Source organism: Lepus europaeus, chromosome 5 (assembly GCF_033115175.1).
Source record: "Lepus europaeus isolate LE1 chromosome 5, mLepTim1.pri, whole genome shotgun sequence".
Taxonomy (NCBI): domain Eukaryota; kingdom Metazoa; phylum Chordata; class Mammalia; order Lagomorpha; family Leporidae; genus Lepus; species Lepus europaeus.
In genome coordinates, this window is record NC_084831.1 from 43,381,396 (window position 1) to 43,403,601 (window position 22,206).

The 22,206-nt window shown below is 47.2% G+C and overlaps 1 protein-coding gene across 2 annotated transcripts in view; it reads right to left on the minus strand.

Moving 5' to 3' along the window:
* Positions 1 to 807: 807 nt before the first annotated feature.
* Positions 808 to 22,206, minus strand: part of RAB3B (RAB3B, member RAS oncogene family) — a 76,628-nt gene continuing 55,229 nt past the window's right edge. For both annotated transcript variants that reach the window (XM_062193337.1, XM_062193338.1), the window contains exons 4-5: positions 18,881 to 19,005; positions 808 to 1,313 (exon numbers count right to left, since the gene is read on the minus strand). In XM_062193337.1, the coding sequence (XP_062049321.1) occupies positions 1,126 to 1,313; positions 18,881 to 19,005 (313 nt within the window). In that variant the 3' untranslated portion in view covers positions 808 to 1,125. The remainder of the gene's footprint in view (positions 1,314 to 18,880; positions 19,006 to 22,206) is intronic.

Consider the following 22,206-nt stretch of genomic DNA (forward strand, 5'->3'; position numbering starts at 1 on the left):
GACCCCATGAAGAATGGCAGGTCGGATTATAGAGGTTTTGACTCAGAGAAAGGGCAGGTCCCAGATCCCTGTGCTCAAATCATCTAAGGGTACCATGGAGCACGGGGAGCAGCGACTATGACAGTGGAGCTTATATAAATGGGGTGGGAAGAGTAAGAATTTCCAGGAGGCATATTTCAGTATGAAGCAAGGAAAACTTTCTGACTATGAGCGCTGCCCACAGAGAATGTAGACAATAAGCTTGCTCCCATTCCTGCCTTTTTTTGAAGCACAAAAGAAAGAGATACGGGGGTATGAGGCTCCACAGCCACTTGGCAGAGACGGGAAGGTGAGGGTGACCAGCCCAAAGAGGTCAGGTCGGTTCCCACCAATTACCAGTTACGCGGCAGCTGGGAAGCGGCAGTATCAGAAACTCATGACCTGTTTCTTCTTCTGGCCCGTGTTCCTCTTTGTCTTTCTTGAGCTCACTTGCTTGCCCTTTTGCAGAGCAGGAACCTTTGACATTTTGCAGGGGATAATCTTTTTCCTCTAAGTGTGTTTCTGACTCAGCCTTTGCTCCTCCAGCATCATGAGAGAACCGGAGCTCTCTGGAGATTAGCTCTGGCCCTGTCGCCACAGCAACTGCCCGGGCCCTGCGGGCATCCGTGGTAACAGGCACAGGGCTTTGAGAGGAAGCCCCATGGGGAGCCTGACATGAAACAAGCATGTCTGCACTTTGTGAGGCTTTCTTTGTAATAGGATTAGCTGCACAGGTGGGCCTCACTTGACACATTTGGCCCGTCCCAGAAATTGTGTGTGTGTGTGTATATGAAATTTTGATAGATGGAGGAAATTTTATTTTAAAGGCAGAAAAGAGACCAGCTTTTCAAGTCCCAGCAGTGAATCCCGTTTGAAAAATAGAAAGTGTTATTTTGTGAGGCGAATCTCCACCCACTGCGGACCCGGACCCGCACTGCCAGGCTAGGGCTGGGGGTCTGTGATGGGGCCATCTGCAGCATACCCTGGGGGCAGGCCAAGAACAGCAGCAGCTGAGCTTACTCGGGGCTGGGAGTGCACAGTGTGGAACCAGGAGGGGCAGAGCAGGTGTGGGGTCACAGGAGGGGATGTGAGGAGGGTGGGCCTTGCCTAGCATGAGCAGTTCTGTTGCAACAGTGGCGGGGCGTCCGACAGGCGCGTGTTCTTGGAGGTGCCCAGCATGGAGGGGTCTGTGTCCAGAGAATCTGACATCTTGTCGCAAATGGCATCTACCAGGCACTCAAAGGCCTGCCTCACGCTGATATTCTCCTTGGCACTGGCTTCAAAGAAGTCAAACCCTGGAGAGAGAAGAGAGAGAGGTAAGGACTCTTTCCATCTCCCCACCGCTCCCAGCACTCTGGAGTGAAGCAAGGAGGCCAGTTCCATGGGCAGAGGATGCTACTCCAGGAGGTGCTACAGGGCAGGGGTTTTAGACTCAGATCTTAGTTCTACCACTGGAGGCTACTTAGCCCACAGCAAGTCACTTACTCCCTTACAAATCCATTTTCTGGTTTGTCAATGCTGATAATTTTTTACCTACATCATAGCTATTTCAAGTATTACACCAGAAGTGTAGAGCCCTGTGCCTGAACATGGGGTGGAGGAGGGGGTGTCTTCAAGTGTGTGTTGAAAGCGTGAATACATAAATACGTGTGCAGTGCTTCCCAGTTTCCAAAGCATTATCTCATTTATCTTTATGTTGCCCCTGGGGGAAGGAGTGTTAAATCCTCTCCATGTCGCTGTGGCTTAGAGAAATAGATTGGCTTGCTCAAGACAAGTAAACACACCAGGATGGCAAGTCCAGACTTGGGACTTTTACAATTTTTTCTTTTTCTTTGTTTACCTTACTTATTTGAAAAGAAAAGAGACAGAAACAGAGCGAGATCTCCCATCTGCTATTTCACTCCCCAAATGCCTGCAACAGCCAGATCTGGGCCAGGTTGAAGTCCTGGCTGGGAAGCCAACCCTGCTCTCCTATATGGGAGACAGGGATCCAACCACTTGAGCCAATCCTTGCTACCTCCTGAGCTGTGCATTTGTAGGAATGCTGAAATTGGGAGCAGAGCTGGGACTCAAACCCAGGCATTCTGATAGGGGATGTGGGGGTCCCAAGCAGTGTCTCCACCATTAGGCCAAATGCCACATTAGTTTCGGACTTTTTTCCCCCATCTGCTTGAAAGGCAGGGGGGGTGGGGAGGGAGAGAGAGAGGGAGAGAGAGGAAGAGCGAGAGGGAGAGATGCATCTTCCATTCACTGATTCACTCCTCAAATGCCAGCAATAGCCAAGGCTGGATCAAGTTGAAGCCAGGAGCAATGGAACTCCACCCAGGTCTCCCACATGGTGACAGGGACCCAAGCACCTGAGCCATCATTTGCTGCCTCCCAGGATACATTAGCAGGGAGATGGTTTGGAAGTAGAAATGCCAGGACTCGAACTGGCACTCCAGTATGTGATGCAGGCCTCCCAAGTAGTGGCTACCTGCTAATTTTGGACTTTTGACCAGGAATTTTCCTCCCTTTCTCTTGCCTCCTACCCACCCCAGCCTGGTTGGGGCTCTAGAAGGCAGCTCAAGCCTCACACTGATACAGTGAACCTCTATTCGCTCTTTCCACCGCAGACACACTGGCTTATCTCCATTTAGTGGGGTCCTCTTTCCTGACCACCACTGAATGATCCTACAGATCTCTGCTTTCATGTCCAAACCCAACAAAAGGTCAAGGGAAGGCTCCTGGGGTGTGTGACATTCTTGTCTGTTTTATATTTGAGGTCCTTCATGACCCTTTCTGTGACAATGCACAGAACTTGGTTGTCCAAAGAGACACAAGCAAATTCAAAGTGGCTACTTCCCTCCAGGAATCTTGGCCACTTGGGGGCAGCCCACAGGAGCATAAAGTGCCCTCCTGATGTCCCTGAGGGAGCCATTCTCTCCTCTTGTCTGCCCACTGTCCTCTTTTCCCTTTCTTCAGTTCTTCTGAAAAACCTCTCTTTGCTCCTCTCTGCCTTTAGCTCCTTCTTTCCCCTCGTGCTCCTTGCATTTTCTCCTTGGCATTCTTAGCAACTATTGAGCATCTACTATATGCCAGACGCTATGTTAGGAACCTTACAAACATCATCTTATTTAATCTTCACAACAGTCTGTTTGGTAAATATCATCATCTCCAATTTATAAATGAGATAATGAAGGCTCCAAGAGATTGCATAACTCACATAAGACCATGTGACTGTATTAGTGGAAATTGGGTTTCGCCCTGGGTTTGGCTGGCTCCAGAGTCCATACACAGCCCTGCTTCCTTCCTGTTTCTTGCTCTTTCTCCCTTTCACTGTGCATCTTTTCCCTAGCTATATCTTTGTCTTCCTTTACAAGTCTCTTTTGCCTCCTTTGATTTTATCTGACTACAGCAGTGTCTGAATCTGGGCAAGTCACTTCACCTTTCCAAATCACTTAGCCTCTCTGAATGGCAGACTCCTCGCTTGTCAAGTAGGAATAGTGACAGCGTCCTCCTGCTGGGAGCAGTTGGGAGGATGGAGCGAAATGATGAATATGTCGCTGCATGCCACTTGCCCATTATCATGGCCGCCCCCTTCTGCTTTCCTCTTTCATCTTGCTCCTCTCGCCTCTTCTTTCTCCCTCTTCCATCACCTTCTCCCACAAAGGAGGGGATGCCTTTCGTCTGCCCTCCTTCTCCCTATTATTCCACCATCCACAGAGAATGCTGCAGCAAAGCTCCTTTCCTCCCAGCCCCCAGCTGGAAGGTACTCACAGCTCCCATCAGCCCCCCCCCCCCCGCCCCGTGGTGGGGCTGATAGCCTCGCCTGTGGCCCACTTCCCAACCTGAGAAAGGCCAGCTGCAGAAGTGCCTGCTAATTGTGGATATGTGATGAAAGAGGAGGCAGCTGCTGGCTCATTATCCTCAGGCTATCCGTTGGCTTCAGACAGCTTTTCTTTAATAAATATCACCAAAAGATTGACTCCGAGATCTTTGACTGGCTTCTCACAAATGGTTGGAGTTTGGAGAGGCAGGATGAGTATATTACTTGTCCAGAAGAGGACAAACAGGTAAAGAAGTAAATGGGCTTTGACCTTCAGTTTGGATGAAGATGAGAACACAGGTCAAGACCAGGGGCACAGATCTTTTCTGAGGAGTTGGCACTGAGGAGAAGACTTGCCACATTGTGCAGGAGGGCAATGAATGGCAAGAGGCCGGGGAGATTGGGGTTTAAATACGTTTCCAGCACTACCAGCTCTGTGACCTTGGGCAAGCTGCCTGATTGCTTTCAACCTCCACCTCCTCATCTGTAGAATGAAGTGACTATTACCTGCCTCATAGGGTGGGAGTGACGACTAAACACACAAAAGATATGAAGTGAATGGTGTGTGGAATACATGGTTGTTTCCTTTCCCGTCTGTCCTCAGCCCACCACAACCTCAGCTTCTTTGCCTCCCCGTCATCTCACAAGGCCTTTGGGGGAATGCAGTTTTTCTTCATTGTGCAGGGTGAGCCAGGTCTTTATTGAACACTGACTTTATGCCAGGTCTCATGTTGACTGCCAGGATCAAACTCAGCTGTGTAGACACACCACTAAGAATGTCAATCCCTCACATCTGCACAGTCCTCAACAGTTCACAAGTACAGGTTTAAACCTGTGGGGTGGTGTTTGGTTTAGTGATCAGACGCCCCATTTCCGAATGCCTGGGTCCAATTCCTGGCTCCAGCTTTGATGTCAGCTAATGTGTACCCCCTGAGAGGTAGCAGGTGATGGCTCAAATAGTTGGATGTGTGCTATCCATGTGGGAATCCTGAACTGAGTTTCCAGCTCCTGGCTCCAACCCGGCCCCAGCTGTTGCAGGCATTTGGAGAGTGAACCAGTGTTAGGAGCTCTCAATCTGCCCTTTCTCACTGCCTCTCTACCTCTTGAATAAATTTTAAAAAATAAAGTGATCTATTTAGAAACATCAACACAACTTTGTTAAGGTGGGGCAGGGGAGAGCAGACAAGGGTTGTCTCTTGTAATGTGCAGATTAGGAAACCAAGTCTCAGCGATTCTTTATGTTTCTTGTCTTACTTTCAGTTGGACCAGTGATAGATCAATCTATAACATTCTAATCCAGGTAGAGCAAACCAGAGGCCATACAGGAATGCAGGAGAGGGAAGCATGGCAGGAGAGGAAAGGAGGAAGAAGCTTCCTGAAGCTAGTGGGGTTGTGTACCTTTAAAATCAGAACTGAGAGGGAGCGTTGTGGCATAAGGAGTAAAGCTGCTGCCTGCAGTGCTGGCATCCCATATGGGCACCAGTTGGATTCCCAGCTGCTCCACTTCTGACCCAGCTCTCTGCTGTGGCCTGGGAAAGCAGTAAACAGTGCTCCAAGTCCTTTGGCCCTTGCATCCATGTGGGATGCCTGGAAAAAGCTTCTGGCTTTGGATCAGCTTAGCTCCAACCATTGCAGCCATTTGAGAAGTGAACCAGCAGATGGAAGACCTTTCTCTCTGTCTCTGGCAATAGTCAAGGCTAGGCCAGGCTGAAGCCAGGAGCTTCATTTGGGTCTCCCACATGTGTACAGGGGCCCAAGGACTTGGGCTGTCCTCTGCTGCTTTCCCAGGTGCATTAGCAGGGAACTGGATTGGAAGTGGAACAGCCGGGACTCGAATTGGCACCCATATGGGATGTCAGCATTGCAAGCGACAGCTTAATGCATTATGCCACAATGCCAGCCCTGAGTGAAAGTCTCTTACCTAATTAACTTCTCATTCTTTAAGACTTATCTTAGATATGACTTCTTCATTTTCTTTTGTGTTTTTCTCTGCCATAGCACTTGTTACCCGGTGTGGCAGAAGTCCATTTTAGTTTTGGCACAGCAGGTAAAGCTGATGCTGGCACCCTATATGAGTGCCATTTCGAGTTCTGGCTATACTGCTTCTGATTCAGCTCCCTACACCTGGGGAGGAGGTGGAAGATGCCCAAGTATTTGGGCCCCTGCAATCCACATAGGAGACCCAGATGGAATTTCTGGCTCCTGGCTTGGACCTGGCCCAGCTCCAGCTGCTGTGGCCATTTGGTGAGTGAAACAGAAGTTAGAAGATTGATCTCTCTCTCTCTCTCTCTCTCTTTCTCTCTCTCTCTCTCCCCCCTCCTCTGTCACTCTGCCTTTCAAAAATAAATAAATAAATCATTAGAAAGAAAATTCCATTAGAAGACTGTGTCATTCATCTGAGCTCCAGCACCAGCTGTAGGAATCATTGAGTGTTGGGTGAATGAAGGAGGTGGGAAGTGAGCACAGAGAGTATGACTGAGGGGATGTAGACAGCAAAGGGTATGACAGCTAAGCAAGGCATGGCAGACACTGAGCACTGGGGACACTGGGTGAATCACAGTTCCTACCCTGGAGGAGCTCCTAGTCTGGTGTGGTAGACACAGTGACATTACCACAGTGATTAGTGCTCAAATGGTGGGAAGCCAGGGGAGGTACCTAACCAAGCATGGGGGCTAAAGAGGGTATCTTGGGGAAGTAGATAGCTAAACAGGTATCAGACAAAGATGTGATTGTGTGTGTATGTGTGAGCATAAGCACCTTGGCATATGAGGCAGGAAAACAGCATGAGCACAGCTAAGGGGCAAAAAACAGCCTTGCTAAATGCTAGAAGGATCATAGCCGTTAGTTATCATTAGCAGAAAACCCAAAGTGATGAGAGGTGAGACACTAGGAGACCAAACACAGAGAGCATATACATCATGCCAAGCAGATATTGTCATTGTTATCTCAAAGGTACTCGAAGTATGAGAACTCTGATTCAAGCTACCAGGTCATGGGGCTAGGTAGTTCAAGGATCTCTTCTGCTTAGCAAAACCCTAGATGCACCCCTGCCTGATTACTGTCAAATTCCTGCAAGGGTCTTCATTAGTAGGCCCAGGTGGTAACCTTTTCCTCAAGTTCATTAATAAGGATCCTCAGGAGCTGAGAATCCAGTGAAGTCAGGAAGATGACGACCAATTAAAGCAGACTAGCCTCCAGTCCTTTCTTCCCTCTAATTGGCTTCATAACAATCATATTTCTTCTGTCTTTAATGGGGCCTGATTATTTCTTGAATCTCTGAGATGCTCCCCTGACCCCGAAACATGTACCTGTCCTGCCCAAAGGCATCTATCACAGACCCACGGACTGCTTCCACATGGCCAGCTCCTGATTTGGATAGACTCAGAGTCTATTCCTAAACTTGCAATCAGCTAAACTCGCCTCTCCTCATCCCCACATCGCTCTAGAACATTTCTTCTTCACTGTTGCATTCAACTCCATTCTCCATTCTGCTGACAGCTTCTCATCTCATCATTTATCAGGATCCAACTCACATCCCTAGGGTCCCTGATGATTTTGGCAATGGATTCACTGTCTTCCTTTCCACCCCCAAGCTTGATACCATTTTCAGAGCTTGTAGTGTCATATGGACAAGCCATCCAACACCTTGGCCTCTTCATTTCCTGACCACCTCATTTCCAATGACTTTCTCTTTCATTTTGCTTCAGCTATGCCCCTGTCTTATAAGTGAGCTGTTTTGACTTGGATTTGTGTCATTGGAACTGAAAGAGGTCTGATTAACTCCATATCCAGTCACATTGGCTTAACACTCAAGACACTGCATGTGCTAGCCTTTGTCTAATTCTCCAGCATCATCTTCCTGACTTACACCATGCTCCAGAAATATCAACACTTTCTCTTTTTGTACCTTCGCCCATACCATTACTCTCTAGTTCCTACTCTTAATCATCTTCATTACACATATGTGGAGTCATTGTTTTTTTTTTTTTTTTTTGGACAGGCAGAGTTAGACAGTGAGAGAGAGAGAGAGAGGGACAGAGAGAAAGGTCTTCCTTCCGTTGGCTCACCCTCCAAATGGCTGTTAGCCCAGGCCGGCGCACTGCAGCCGACGTGCTGCACTGATCCAAAGCCAGGAGCCAGGTGCTTCCTCCTGGTCTCCCATGTGGGTGCAGGGCCCAAGCACTTGGGCCATCCTCCACTGCCTTCCCGGGCCACAGCAGAGAGCAGGACTGGAAGAGGAGCAACCAGGACAGAATCCGGTGCCCCAACCGGGACGAGAACCCAAGGTGCCAGCACCGTAGGCGGAGGATTAGCCAAGTGAGCTGTGGCGCCAGCTGAGTCATTGATTTTTTTAAAAATATTTATTTATTTATTTGAAAGGCAGAGTTACAGAGAGACAGATATGTTCCATTTGCTGGTTCATGTCCCAAATGGCTGCAACAGCTGTGGCTGGGCCAGACCGAAGCCAAGAGCTTAGAATTCTATCCAGGTCTCTCACATGGGTGGCAGGGGCCCAAACACTCGGGTCATCTTCCACTGCTTTCCCAGGCACATTAGCAGAGAGCTGGATTGGAAGTGGAGTGACCAGGACATGAACTGGTGGTCATATGGGATGCCATTGCCCAGGCAGCGGATTAACCTGCTACACCACAACATGGGACCCTGGGGTCACTGACTTTAAGCAGCCTTCCCTTTCCCTCCATTCAGTGCATACAACGTACCTCTCCCCTATAGTCTCATGGCATGTTGTATGATTTGGTCAGATTCCAATCATGAAAATGGGAACTATTGAACATTTTTTTTTATTTTATTTTGCCAGGAAGAGTTAGATAGTGAGAGAGAGAGATAGAGAGTTATAGACAGTGAGAGAGACAGACAGAGAGAAAGATCTTCCTTTTGTTGGTTTACTCCTCTAATGGCCGCTACGGCCGGCGCTGTGCCGATCCAGAGCCAGGAGCCAGGTAATTCCTCCTGGTCTCCCATGTGGGTGCAGGGACCCAAGCACTTGGGCCATCCTCTGCTGCCCTCCCCGGCCACAGCAGAGAGCTGGACTGGAAGAGGAGCAACCAGGACAGAACTGGCACCCCAACCGGGGCTAGAACCCGGGGTACCGGTGCTGCAGGCGGAGGATTAGCCAAGTGAGCCGCAGCACCAGCCTACCATTAAGCATTTAATCTAGAGGGAATTTGTATATAAATAATGGGAGAACTGAAGCCCAACAGAATAGTGAAGAAACTCAGAGATTATCAACAGCAACAACAACACAACAACAACAAAAGTTACTAGAGGAGCTGGAACCATAGGTGCAGAATCAGAGGGCAGGAGCAGTCCCAGCTGGAGGAGCCAGCTCTGGTGGAGGCGGAGATCCACATTTCTCCCTTTTCCCCACATTCAACCACCTATCAGTACCTCCCCTTGGCCAAACCCAACCAGAAGCCACTGTCACAGGAGCCTGGGAAACACACCATGCAAAGGTCAACTCCCCAGGGAGGGTTGCAGGAGACAGAGCAGGAGCAAGATGAAGAATGACAGTGACAGGCCAAGGACTGGCACAGCTATTTACTCGAAGAATGTTCAAATGATATCATTATCATTTTGTTATCCTGATCATTGAGTGTCTTTTTTATGTTATTTATTCATTTCTTTGAGAGAGAGACACAGATCTCTTTCATCTGCTGGTTCACTCCCCAAATGCCCACAGCAGTCAGGAGCCCATAAAACAATTTGGATCTCAGGATCTCACACATACAAGGCAGGGACTCAAGTTCCTGAGCCATTACCTGCTGCCTGCCAGAGTATGCATCAGCAGGAATTGGAAGCACAGCCAGGGATCAAACCCAGGCACTCCACCATGGGCTGCATGTGTCCCAAGTGGTGGCTTAACCACTGCACAGATGCCTACACATCAGTGAGTATCTTGAGGGCAAGGTACCCATTCCTCTCTTTGTCCCCAGGGTCCACCATGTGTCAGTGACTATAACAAACAGTCACTGACCTTTCTGCAAGAGATTTCACATCTCTCCCTAAGGCCAACCGGCTTGCAGGGCCTCCTTGTGGGAGGAATAAATCTCTCCACCCCATCAACATCAGATTTGATTATGTGACTTGCTTTGGTCAATGGGAGCAGGCAGACATAATATGACCCAAGCCCCAACAGAAGCTCTACTAGGCGTGGTCTGGTTTGGCGACCCCAAAGTCTGAAGACACAAGGAACACAGTCACAACTGATTAGCAGCTGGCATGGAATACGAGTGAAAAATAAGCCTTTATTATCTAAGCCCTGACTCAAGCTGTGTGTCACTCAAACATAATCTAAAGAAATCTTACTCTGTGTTGAGGATGGAAATTTGAAAAAACAAATTGTGGCAGGCTTTTGGGAAAACACCAGTGGATGACACAATGGGACCATTAGAATTTTGATTCCAAAGTCTGAGTTTGAGTATTGGGCCTGGCAGCTACTATTTATATTTCTTAGAAAAATTCATAATCTTGGCCGGCGCCGTGGCTTAACAGGCTAATCCTCCACCTTGTGGCGCCGGCACACCAGGTTCTAGTCCCGGTTGGGGTGCCGTATTCTATCCCAGCTGCCCCTCTTCCAGGCCAGCTCTCTGCTATGGCCCGGGAAGGCAGTGGAGGATGGCCCAAGTCCTTGGGCTCTGTACCCGCATGGGAGACCAGGAGAAGCACCTGGCTCCTGGCTTCGGATCAGCGCGATGCGCTGGCCGCAGCAGCCATTGGAGGGTGAACCAACGGCAAAAAGGAAGACCTTTCTCTCTGTCTCTCTCTCTCACTATCCACTTTGCCTGTCAAAAAAAAAAAAAAAAAAAAAAAAGAAAAGAAAAAAAATTCATAATCTTAAAATGAATAAAAAGACAGAGCAGTGTTACCCAGCTCATTATATTTTAAGAAATCTTGGATGGTCTGACCTCAGCTTCATCATCAGTAAAATAACTGAATTACTGCAGTAACAATAATATACAATAATAAAGATAGTGTACTACTACATGGATAACAATGCTATCTTTTTTTTAAAAAAAATGAATTATTTTTTATGTATTTGAAAGTCAGAGTTACAGAAAGCAAGGAAGAGAGGGAGAGACAGAGGTTTTCCATTCACTATTTCAGTCCCCAAATGGCCATAACAGTCAGGGCTGAGCCAGACTGAAGCCAGAAGCCTGGAGCTTCTTCCGGTTCTCCCAAATGGGTGCAGAGGCCCTAGGACTTCATTCATCCTATGCTGCTGTTCTCAGGCGCACTAGCAGGGAGCTAGATCAGAAGTGGAGCGGGGGTCAGCATTGTGGCATAGCTGGTAAAACCACTCCCTGTGGTGGTAGCATCCCATGTAGGTGCCGGTTCGAGTCCCAGCTGCTCCACTTCTGATCCAGCTCTCTGCTATGGTCTGGGAAAACAGTGGAAGATGGCCCAAGTCCTTGGGCCCTGTACCTGTGTGGGAGACCTGAAAAAAGCTCCTGGCTCCTAGCTTTGGATTGGCTCAGCTCCAGCCATTGCAGCCATCTGGGGAGTGAACCAGCAGATGGAAGACCTCTTTCTCTTTCCCTCTCCCTCTCCCTCTGCCTCTCTGTAACTCTGCCTTTCAGATAGATAGACAGACAGACAGACAGACAGATAGATAGGAGTGGAGCAGCCAGGTCTGGAACCAGTGCCCATAGGGGATGCCAGCATTGCAGGCAGAGGCTTAATCAACTATGCCACAATGCCAGCCCCAATAATGCTACCTTATATACCCACCAGGAGTGACTGAAGATCACAAGAGAATGATTTTGAAAACACACTGTGGGTTATAAGTCACTGTTAGTCATTATCAGTGCTGTCTAGGTTTTGTGTCTCTGCAAACAAGTTCAATGATGTAAGTCTCTATAGTTCATCTCCATACAAAACAAAATTTATTGAGCACATAAAATAAAGCAGTATACAAGGTTCTGAATGATGAGTGGGGAACTTGGTGAACTGAAATCATGGAATCAAAGTGGTGTAGAGCCAAACAGACCTTCCCACTCAACACATTAAACAACCCATTTTACAGATGGGCAAACTGAGAGCCAGAGACAGGAAACAGGTGCTTAAGGTCACATAGTAAAGTAATGGTGGAAGCAAGATAAAACCCTCAGTCTCCCAACGCGTAGTCTAGGGGTGCTTTTCCCACTACACCATGCTGCTGAGTGAGTGTATACGTATGTGTTTCAAAGCCACATTTTACACTTTGTTTCCTTCTCCTGTAGTTGAGGCATATTTCCCTTTCACTAATCTGCATGGGCTCTGGCCAAATTTACCTCCTAGCAGGTCCAGGAAAAGGATAAGGAGCCTCTTTCTGAGGGGCCCTTGGATGTACAGACCCTAAAATGCTATATTTCCTAGGACAGACATATCTGAAACTGCTCTGCCCTCCCGAAGATCCACATGCCTCAGCATCTCTCTGACTTCACCTAAGTCCCAGGAACTTGGAGAATACAGAAAGCCTGCTGCTACTCCCAGCTTTAATAGATGCTAATCACTGGCCATGACGATAAATGTGCAGAGAAAAGCTAAAGAGAAGGGAGTCCTGAGGAGGAATCTCATAAAGCAAAGAACGGCACAGCTGCCTGGCAAGCACACAAGGAAAATGACTTAATACCCGGGGCCGCGAGGGATACCCACTGGGGCAGGGGTGGGGAAGGCTGAGCATCCCCTCCCATTGTTCCTAGATCTGACCATCTCCTTATAAAATTCTTAACACAGTCTACAAGATCCTGCGTGATCTAATATCTGTCCACCCTCACCGCACACCATTCTCCCCTGGGGTATTTTGTCCCTGTTACATGGCCTTTCAATTCCGTGAATGTTTCAGGCCCTGACTCACATTTGGACTGTTCTTGATGTAACATACTCCCCTCCCCCAACCTCCACTTATTTCCTGGTTAACTTTTTCTCATCCTTTACCTCTAAGCTTTTTAAAAAATTATTTATTTATTTTTATTTGTTTGAAAAGTAGAGAGAGAGAGAGACAGAGATCTTTGATACCTTGGCTTGCTCTCCAAATGCCCACAACAGCTGGGGCAAGGCCAAGTCAAAGCCAGGAGCCCAGAATTCAGTCTGGGTCTTCCACAAGGGCTTGAAGGATCAAAGTACCTACTGCTTCCCAGGGTATGCATAGCAGGAAACTGGATCAGAAGTATAGCTGTTCTCAAACCCAGGGAGTCCAATAGGGGATGTGGGCATACCAAGAGGACTCTTCCAAACAGTGCTCTCAGTAATCAGCTTAAATATTACTTTCTCAAGACATTGGATCTCTTGCCTAAGATTAAGTTTTATTTTTCACTTTCTTCATGGCATGTGTGGTGGACTAATGTATTTTTTCTCTGCATACCATTCCTTCCTTCAGGGAGCCACCATTTTACACGGTCTTGGTAGAGCTGTAAGTTACAATAGTTGCCTCTTACAGCTGCTGGGATGGGCATGTGACTCATGGGAGACACATCATTGTCTTCTCTGAGTTTGTTGTATACTGGCCAAGAGAGGGGCTTCTTTTTACAGGAGTTGGGTAAATATGAATTTGGAGCTGCTATTATATGTTTTATCCCAGTGCAGAGTCTGGCTCCATCAGGAGGCTGAGGAGATAAGTCAAGCTGAGAAATGGAGAGTGCAATTGAGCCTTGGGTTCATTGACAGGAGGTAATAAATATGTTTCAATTAAAGCTGGTTTAACAGCAGTCCTAACTTAAGCAGAACTTACCACAATTTTAACAATTGTATTAATGTATCATTCACATGCCATACTATTCATCCACACAACTTTTAATTATGGTTTAATACTTTCCCATTATTTCCATGACAATACAGAATACAGTTAGTTTGTTCATCATTAATTATACCCTAAGTGCCAGCATATAACCTGGCTCAGAGTATGTGCTCAACAAATATTTTTCAATGAATAAGTGAAACGTCTGAATGAATATCACTCCATGCTGGGTTCTTTGGGTAATGAAACAATTCGGACATAATTCCTGCTCTCAAGGGCTAGAAAAGAAAATAAACCTACAAACAGTCGAGTTCTGATAGGCACAGAGGAAAGCTCAGGAAGTTGTATAAGACAGATGGGTTACCTTGACCTGACTACATCTGACCAAGTCATTAAAGCCTTCTTCAAGGGCCTTCCTAAAGGCTGCACAAAGAATTAATCTCACTTCTGTTTCTGTCTCTCCCTCTCTCTGCCTGTAACTTTACCTTTCAAATAAATAAATAAAGTCTTTTTTTTTTTTTTTAAAAAGGGGGGGGGGAGGTGGTGTCAGCACTGTGGCGTAGTGGGCTAAGCCTCTGCCTGCAGTGCCAGCATCCCATACGGGCACTGGTTGGTGTTCTGGCTGCTCCTCTTCCAATCCAGCTCTCTGCTATGGCCTGGGAAGGCAGTAGAGAATGGCCCAAGTGTTTGGGCCCCTGAACCTGTGAGGGAGACCCAGAAGAAACTCCTGGCTCCTGGCTTTAGATCAGCACAGATCCAGCTGTTGCAGCCACTTGAGGAGTGAACCAGCAGATGGAAGACCTTTCTCTCTGTCTCTCCCTCTTTCTGCCTATAACTTCACCTCTCCAAAAATAAATAAATCTTTAAGAAAAAAAAATCTAACTTCTATCAGTGTTCCTATATAAATTTAATAAATCTATACTGACTATACCACTTCTTAACTGTATAGCTTTGGGCAAGTTATTTAATCTCTCTGAACCTCTGTTTTCAGTGTATCGGAAACACTTTATAGTACCTACCTAGAAGATTACACAGAGAAAAAGAGATAATTCATGATAAACATTTCATATAGTGCCTGGCTTAATATATATCAGCTCTAAGAAGGCTAAGTGATCAGGAGCTTAGGCTCTGGAGCCAGACCACTGCTTGGTGGCAGCTATGTGACCTTGAGCAATTTACCCAACTTTTCTCATCTGTAGAAACACATACCTCACAACAGAGAAAAGTTACATATCTTGGAGAGTTTTATGGGGATTAAACTAATTGAGTTATACTTTAAAACACTTAGACAAGTATCTAGTACATGAAGCATAGCAAACGTTTAACCAACTCACCTTTTAAAAATCTAAGTCAGGGCCAGTGTTGTGGTATAGCAGGTACAGCCCCCACCTGTGACACTGGCATCCCATATGGGTGCTGGTTCACGCCCCAGTTGTTCCACTTCTGATTCAGCTCCCAGCTGATGGCCTACGAAAAGCAGCGGAAGATGGCCCAAGTGTTTGTGTTCCTACCATCCATGTGGGAGACCTGGAAGAAGTCCCTGGTTCCCGGCTTTGGCCTGGCCCAACCCTGGCCATTGCAGCCAGCTGGGGAATAAACCAGCAGGTGGAAAGTCTCTCTCTCTCTCTCTCTCTCTCTCTCTGTCTGTCTCTCTTTGTCTCTCTCTGTTAACTCTCACTTTCCAGTAAATAAATAATTTTTTTTTAAATGAGGTCCTTAAAAAATTTTAATCATAGGATTTGGCATGCTGGTTGTATTTTTTTCCTAATAAAAAACTAACTCATTTTTTTTTTCTTTTTGACAGGCAGAGTGGATAGTGAGAGAGAGAGAGACAGAGAGAAAGGTCTTCCTTTTTGCCATTGGTTCACCCTCCAATGGCCGCTGCGGCCAGCACATCGCGCTGATCCGAAGCCAGGAGCCAGGTGCTTCTCCTGGTCTCCCATGCGGGTGCAGGGCCCAAGCACTTGGGCCATCCTCCACTGCCTTCCCTGGCCATAGCAGAGAGCTGGCCTGGAAGAGGGGCAACTGGGATAGAATCCAGCGCCTGACTGGGACTAGAACCCGGTGTGCCAGCGCCACAAGGCAGAGGATTAGCCTGTTAAGCCACGGCGCCGGCCCTAACTCATCTTTTAAAAATTTATTCTTGTTTAATTGTAAGGGTTCAACATGCTGGTTATATGCTTTTCATTTTTTTAAAAGATTTATTTATTTTATTTGAAAGTCAGAATTACACAGAGAGAGGAGAGGCAGAGAGAGAGGTCTTCCATCTGCTGGTTCACTGCCCAATTGGCTGCAAGGGCCAGAGCTATGCCAATCCAAAGTCGGAGCCAGGTGCTTCTTCCAGGTCTCCCACATGGGTGCAGGGGCCCAAGGACTTGGGCCATCTTCTATTGTTTTCCCAGGCTATAGCAGAGAGCTGGATCGAAAGTGGAGCAGCTGGGACTTGAATTGGTGCCAATATGGGATACTGATATTTTAGGCAGCGGCTTTACAGGCTACACCACAGTGCCGTCCCCTATATGCTTTTCTAATACATTTCAAAATAATACACAAAACCGTCTTGCACAATTCAGGTGCCATGAGTCCTTCTCTTTGGGCAACACTGTTCCAGGCTCATACCACCCATTGATTAGTGCTGCTCATTGTTTTTGCCCATGTTATGCCTCCCCCTAGAACGTTCTTGTCTCTCTTCCCACTTGGCTGGTTCTACTTGTCTTCAAGACTTCAATTGGGCATCATGTTTCTGACGCCAACCGTCAGGTGCTCCTGCAACCCCAGCACATCCCTCTGTAACAACCACAATCATCTGGGCTCTAGCTGTTTCCACCTGTTCTCTCTGGTGCAAACCTCTTCAGATCAGGGAATGCACCCTATTTCACAGCACAGTACCTACAGCATACAGGAATTCTTTACTGCAGTAGCCTAAAACCTGACATAGTAAAACTTAATCAAACATATTTTTGCAATGCTAGACCATATGCTAGGCACTGTGGGTACAAAGTTAAACAATACTCATTTCCTGTCCTCAAAGAGCTTTCAGGAAACAGACAAGTGAATGAGTGTAAACAAGGGTGATGTGTACTCTGTTGCATGCACAAATTACATTAAATGGGAGCATAATGCAAAGAGCTCAAGGGGACCAGGAAGGACTTCATAGAAGATGTGGAGCTTGCTTGCTTTGAAAGCCGAGTTGGGGCTCACCAGCTGAAAGAGGTAAGAGATAGTAGAAAAGAACATTCCAAACAGATGGGATATAGTCAATGGAGGGAGAGTGACGGAGGTCTCCTTAAAGACTGTGGGTTGAAGGCAGAAAGAGATGGCCTGAATCTATCGAAATGCAGGCTTCACCATGTGCGTATGCTCTGTGAATCAAGTAGAGACTTTCAGGACTCTGAGAACCTTTGTGATAAGGAGAAACAATGAGACCAAGGTGACCCAACCTTCCTATTTATTAAGTACTTCGCAGTTTAATTTCTAGTCCAGGTTACTTTGGGGACTAGGAGTAAAGAGAAGGAAGTGTAGGACACACACAATCATAATACATGCAATACACAATTCATACTTGTAGGTTTACAACTTACTCATCTACATGCCCAAATATCTGCACTTCAGGAACTGTCAGGGAATAACTTTAAACTACTTCTCAATGCCTATAGCACCAGAGTGTAAGAAATAATTAGGGAGATTGGCTAAAAGTTGGCAATCCATCTATTCTTCTAGAGGAAATTTTCAAACTTTGACACTCTTTCTCTAAGGCAATCTTACACTGTGTATGTGTGCATACATAATATACAATATATATATAATAAAAGCTGCTGTTTTAAGACAACGTGGGTATGGGCTCTGTTATGGGGCCATTGAGTTGTGGGCACCTAGACCTCAGAGGAGCAGAGGTCAAAATGCTTTAACTGTGGGATAAGTCAGAGCATCACTGAACTGCACACTTGAACCACATAGCTTTGTCCCTCCATGCAATTACTTTTGTTGAGAACTGTGCTTCAGTGATAAGTATCAGCGTTAAGAGAAACTGTAAGAAACAGCCCATGATGCCCAGTATTGCTGTTGTTGGAAGGATACAGTCTGCTCTACCACTGGCAATGAAGAACAGTACTTCACTGGAATAATGGGTTTGTTTTTACATTAAGGACACTCTGAAACCATGTAACTGATTATGTTTCCCTCTTTGGAATGGTGGGTAGGAAGCTCAAAGGCAAAATTTTGGCCCAGTTCTTGCAAGTGCCCAAGAATTTATGACATACACATGTATTTTACCCTGGTTTCCTCTTATTTTCCTCTCTCTTGCTTTATGTTAGCTTCAATTTTCTTATTTCCTTTATATTGCTGTACTATGATGATTTTTATAAGACATTTAAAATCCTCTGTGGAAGAATTTGGTTTAAAAAAGACTTCATAGGGACCAGAGCTGTGGCATAGTAGGCTAAGCATCTGCCCGCAGCGCCAGCTTCCCAAATGGGCACCTGTTCGAGTCCTGGCTGTTCCACTTCCAATCCAGCTCCCTGATCCAGCTCTCTGCTATGGCCTGGGAAAGCAGTAGAAGATGGCCCAAGTGCTTGGGTCCCTGCACCCATGTGGGAGACCAGGAAGAAGCTCCTCGTTCCTGGCTTTGCATCAGCCCAGCTCCAGCTCCAGCCATTGCGACTATTTGGGTAGTGAACCAGTGGATGGAAGACCTCTATATCTGTCTCTCCCTCTCTCTGTAATTCTGCTTCTCAGGTAAATAAATAGATCTTTAAAAAATAAAAATAAATTTAAAAAGAGCTCATAAATTTAATCGGGGGGTGGGGCAGTGCTGTGGCGTAGCGGGATGAAGCCACAGCCTGCAGTGCTGGCATCCCATATGGGCAACAGTTCAATACCCAGCTGCTTCACTTCCAATCCAGCTCCCTGCTAATGCACCTGGGAGAGGAATGGAAGATGGCCCAAGTCCTTGGACCCTGCACCCACATGGGAGACCAGGTGAATCATCTGACTCTTGTTGTAGCCATTTGGGGAGTAAACCAGCAGATGGAAGATCTCTCTCTCTCTCTCTCTCTGCCTCTGTCTTTCAAATAAATAAGTAAATCTTTAAAAAAATTTTAAGTGTATTTATATGTTCAATATTACAAAATATTTACATATTATAAACAATAATAAGCCAAAATTCAGAAGCACAAAGCCCATTTGTATATCACACAAATATAAAACAATCTGCATGGAGCTCATAGGTACATAATTCACAATCATAACACATCCTAATGTCCCCTCAGTCCCACTCCCAAGTACACATGCACAAGTACGCATCCATGTCAAGCACATACCAAGCTGTTCTGCAAGCAGCTGGCCCTTCTCAGTAGGAACAACCCTCTCTTCCTCCATGTCACACTTGTTCCCCACAAGAATAACCTGGGCGTTGTCCCAGGAGTAGGTCTTTATCTGAGTAGCCCTAAAAGGAGACAGAACTGTCAGAAACAGCACAAAACTCATAGGTACATCACACAAATATAAAACGAGATGTTAATGGCTGATGGACTGGGGAGGAGGCTTGATCCAGTTGTGGTATCCAAAGGTGGGGCCTTTGGGAAGTGATTGGGTTAGGCTGCTAGGGTAGGGCCACATGATCGAACCATGATGGTGTTATAAGGACAGAACACACAGAAGGTAGAGGAAGAGTGTAGGCTCCCTGTGTCTCTGTGTTTTCTGGTTCACATGTGATCTTCCCTCCACCATCCTCCAGCCTCAGCCCAAACCAATGGGGCTGTCCAGTCATGGACTGTGACCCTCCAAACTGTAAGCTGAAATAAACCTTCCTTCCTAAGAAGCATCTCTCAACTCTTAAGCATTTGAGTTATAGTGACAAGAAGCTGGCTGGTACATCACACTGACATGGACTGAATGTGTCCAGCCTCTCAGAGTCACATGCTGAAGCCTTATCCTCAGTGAGCTGGTATTTCCTGTAGGAAGTAATGGTCATGATGGACAGGCCTATCAAGTGGAATTAGTGTCCTTATAAGAGAAACAGGGGCCGGCACTGGTGCAGCAGGTAAAGCCGCCGCCTGCAGTGCCGTCATCCCATATGGGTGCCAGTTCAAATCCCGGCTGCTCCACTTCCAATCCAGCTCTCTGCTATGGCCTGGGAAAGCAGTGGAAGATGGCCCAAGTGCTTGGGCCCCTGCACCAGAGAAGGAGACCTGGAGGAAGCTCCTGGCTTTGGATTAGCCCAGCTTTGGCTGTTGTGTCCATTTGGGAGTGAACCAGCAGATGCAAGACTTCTCTCTCTGCCTCTGCCTCTCTGTAACTTTGTCTTTCAAATAAATAAATAAGCCTTTAAAAAAATTCTATCATTATAAATAAATCAATAATGGAGGGGGAAAGATAGGACCCTGACATTGTAGAGACAACTTTTTGTGGGGATGAGCCTAACTCTGTCTCCAGCCACCCAATTAGATACAAATGGTTACTTTCCCTTTTGATCCCCTGTACCTTCACCATGGCACCTATGGCACCAGGATGACTTTATCTCTCCCTGAGGACAGGGACAGGCCTATGCATCTTTTTTTTTTTTAAACAATTTTATTTACTTATTTGAGAGGTAGAGTTACAGACGATGAGAGGGAGAGACAGAAAGGTCTTCCTTTCCACTGGTTCACTCCCCATATGGCTGCAACGGCCGGAGGAGCAGTGCCGATCCGAAGCCAGGAGCCAGGAGCTTCTTCCGGGTCTCCAACGTGGGTGCAGGGGCCCTTGGGCTTGAGCCATCTTCTACTGCTTTCCCAGGCCATAGCAGAGAGCAGGGTTGAAAGAGGAGCAGCCGGGACTAGAACCGGCACCCATATGGGATGCCAGCGCTGCAGGCGGAGGATTAACCTATTGCTTCTTGGTGTCAGCCCTGGCCTATGCATCTTTGGATGCCAATTCCCAGGACAGAACAGAACAGAGTTTTCAATGAATGCTTAATTAGTAAATGAGGCAGTGAGTGGTTAATCCTGAAGCAGATCCTGACACTGGTACTCAATCTAACTGTAACCTGGGCCTATCACCAGCCCTGCTGCTAAAGTTGATTCCACAGTCAACCTTCTTGTCTACACTGAGAAGCCACTTCCTCAAAGCATGCGGTTCACTCAACTGTCATTTGTTGTGGGTCCACAAAAAGCCAGGTTCCATTCTGGGCACCGTGGTTTGAATGGCAAGTGGGGACTAGGGAAATGGGCTGGGACCAAGATGCCCAGAGATGAAACTCAAAGGCCAGGGTTTACAGGAGACAGACAGTCGTCCAGCTTAAGGCAGGTAACTGGAGACAACTGTCCTTTTTTCCCCCACGCTCATCTTCCTTTCGTCTTCCTCCCTTCTCCCACTGCATCCTCTCTCAGCTCCCAGATTAGCAACAAGCTCAGGTTATTCTTGGCGGAATCGTCACCAGGTGTTAAAGTCACTGAGTTCCTGAGGCAGAATGAACAGAGACTGATGGAGAAAGGGAAGAAAGTCAAGGGCATCGGGGGATGAGCAGTGTGGAGACACTTAAGGAACAAGCTAATCACTCTGTAGGAGGTAGAGGGGAGGGAGGAAGAGCGGGAAAAGTCACGACTGGAGACAGAAATCAAAGGGGAAGAGAACAGAGAAGGGAAGGAGGGGGAAGGGTGGTCCCAGGAAGAAGGAGTTGTGAGCGAGGGATGGGAGACAGGAGGAAGAAGAGGATAACTGAGAGACAGAAAAGGAGAACACAGGCCCCATGAACGGCAGACACGCCAGTGACATCCTGGACAGCTGCTAAGGACAGGAGAGTGCAGCAGGCAGGCCGTGAGGCCACTGTTAGCTCAAGGCTCCAAGTCACCAAGACTTTCACAGAAACTGCCCCTTGGGAGGAGTGAGGGCCTCAAAGAGTAATGGCTGTGGTTTGTCCCCTAAGGGTGGTGATGTAAAGGAGTGGGGCCTTTAAGAGGTGGGGCTAGTGGAAGGTCTTAGGTCACTGGGCAGTGCTTTCGGAAGTGACTGACTTAGGTATTGTGGAACCTTGGTTGTTGTGTGAAGAAAAATTATGTGTGTGTGTGTGTGTATCTTGCTGTTAAAAAACAGCAGGACTGGCTCCTGTCCAGTTTCTCTCTGGCTTCCCATGATTTCTGCCTCCTGCACACACTCCCACCATGATGCCATCCACCACCATGAGACACAGTCGGGGGAACCTCATGAGACTTTCAGCCTCCAGCACTGTGAACTAGATGCCCCTCTTTTCCTTTTAAAGGATAGAGCCTCGGAGGCGGCAAGATGGCGGAATAGGCAGGAAGCACACTTAGTCCGGGGGGAGAGAAAGTTTAATATAAGTGGAGATACTGCAGTGTCAAGGAAGAGTAGGGGATGAAACAGCAGAGGAAACTCTTCCGGAACTAGTGATTCACAGTGGACCTGCGTGGAGAGCGTGGGAGCCCAAGTTCGGGACACCAGCGGCAGACTCAACGCACCAGCGCTGGAACGCGAGGTGAGCCGAACCTCCATAGCCCGAGATACCAGCAGGCAAGCGGAAAGAGGAGGCTAGAGGGAACGAGGCTTGAAATTCCGTGGGGAAAAGTTCACCAGGCTAACTAGAAGAGAGAGAAAAAAAAATAAAAAAAGTGACTGATACGGACACAAGTTTCTCTCTCTCCGCTCACCT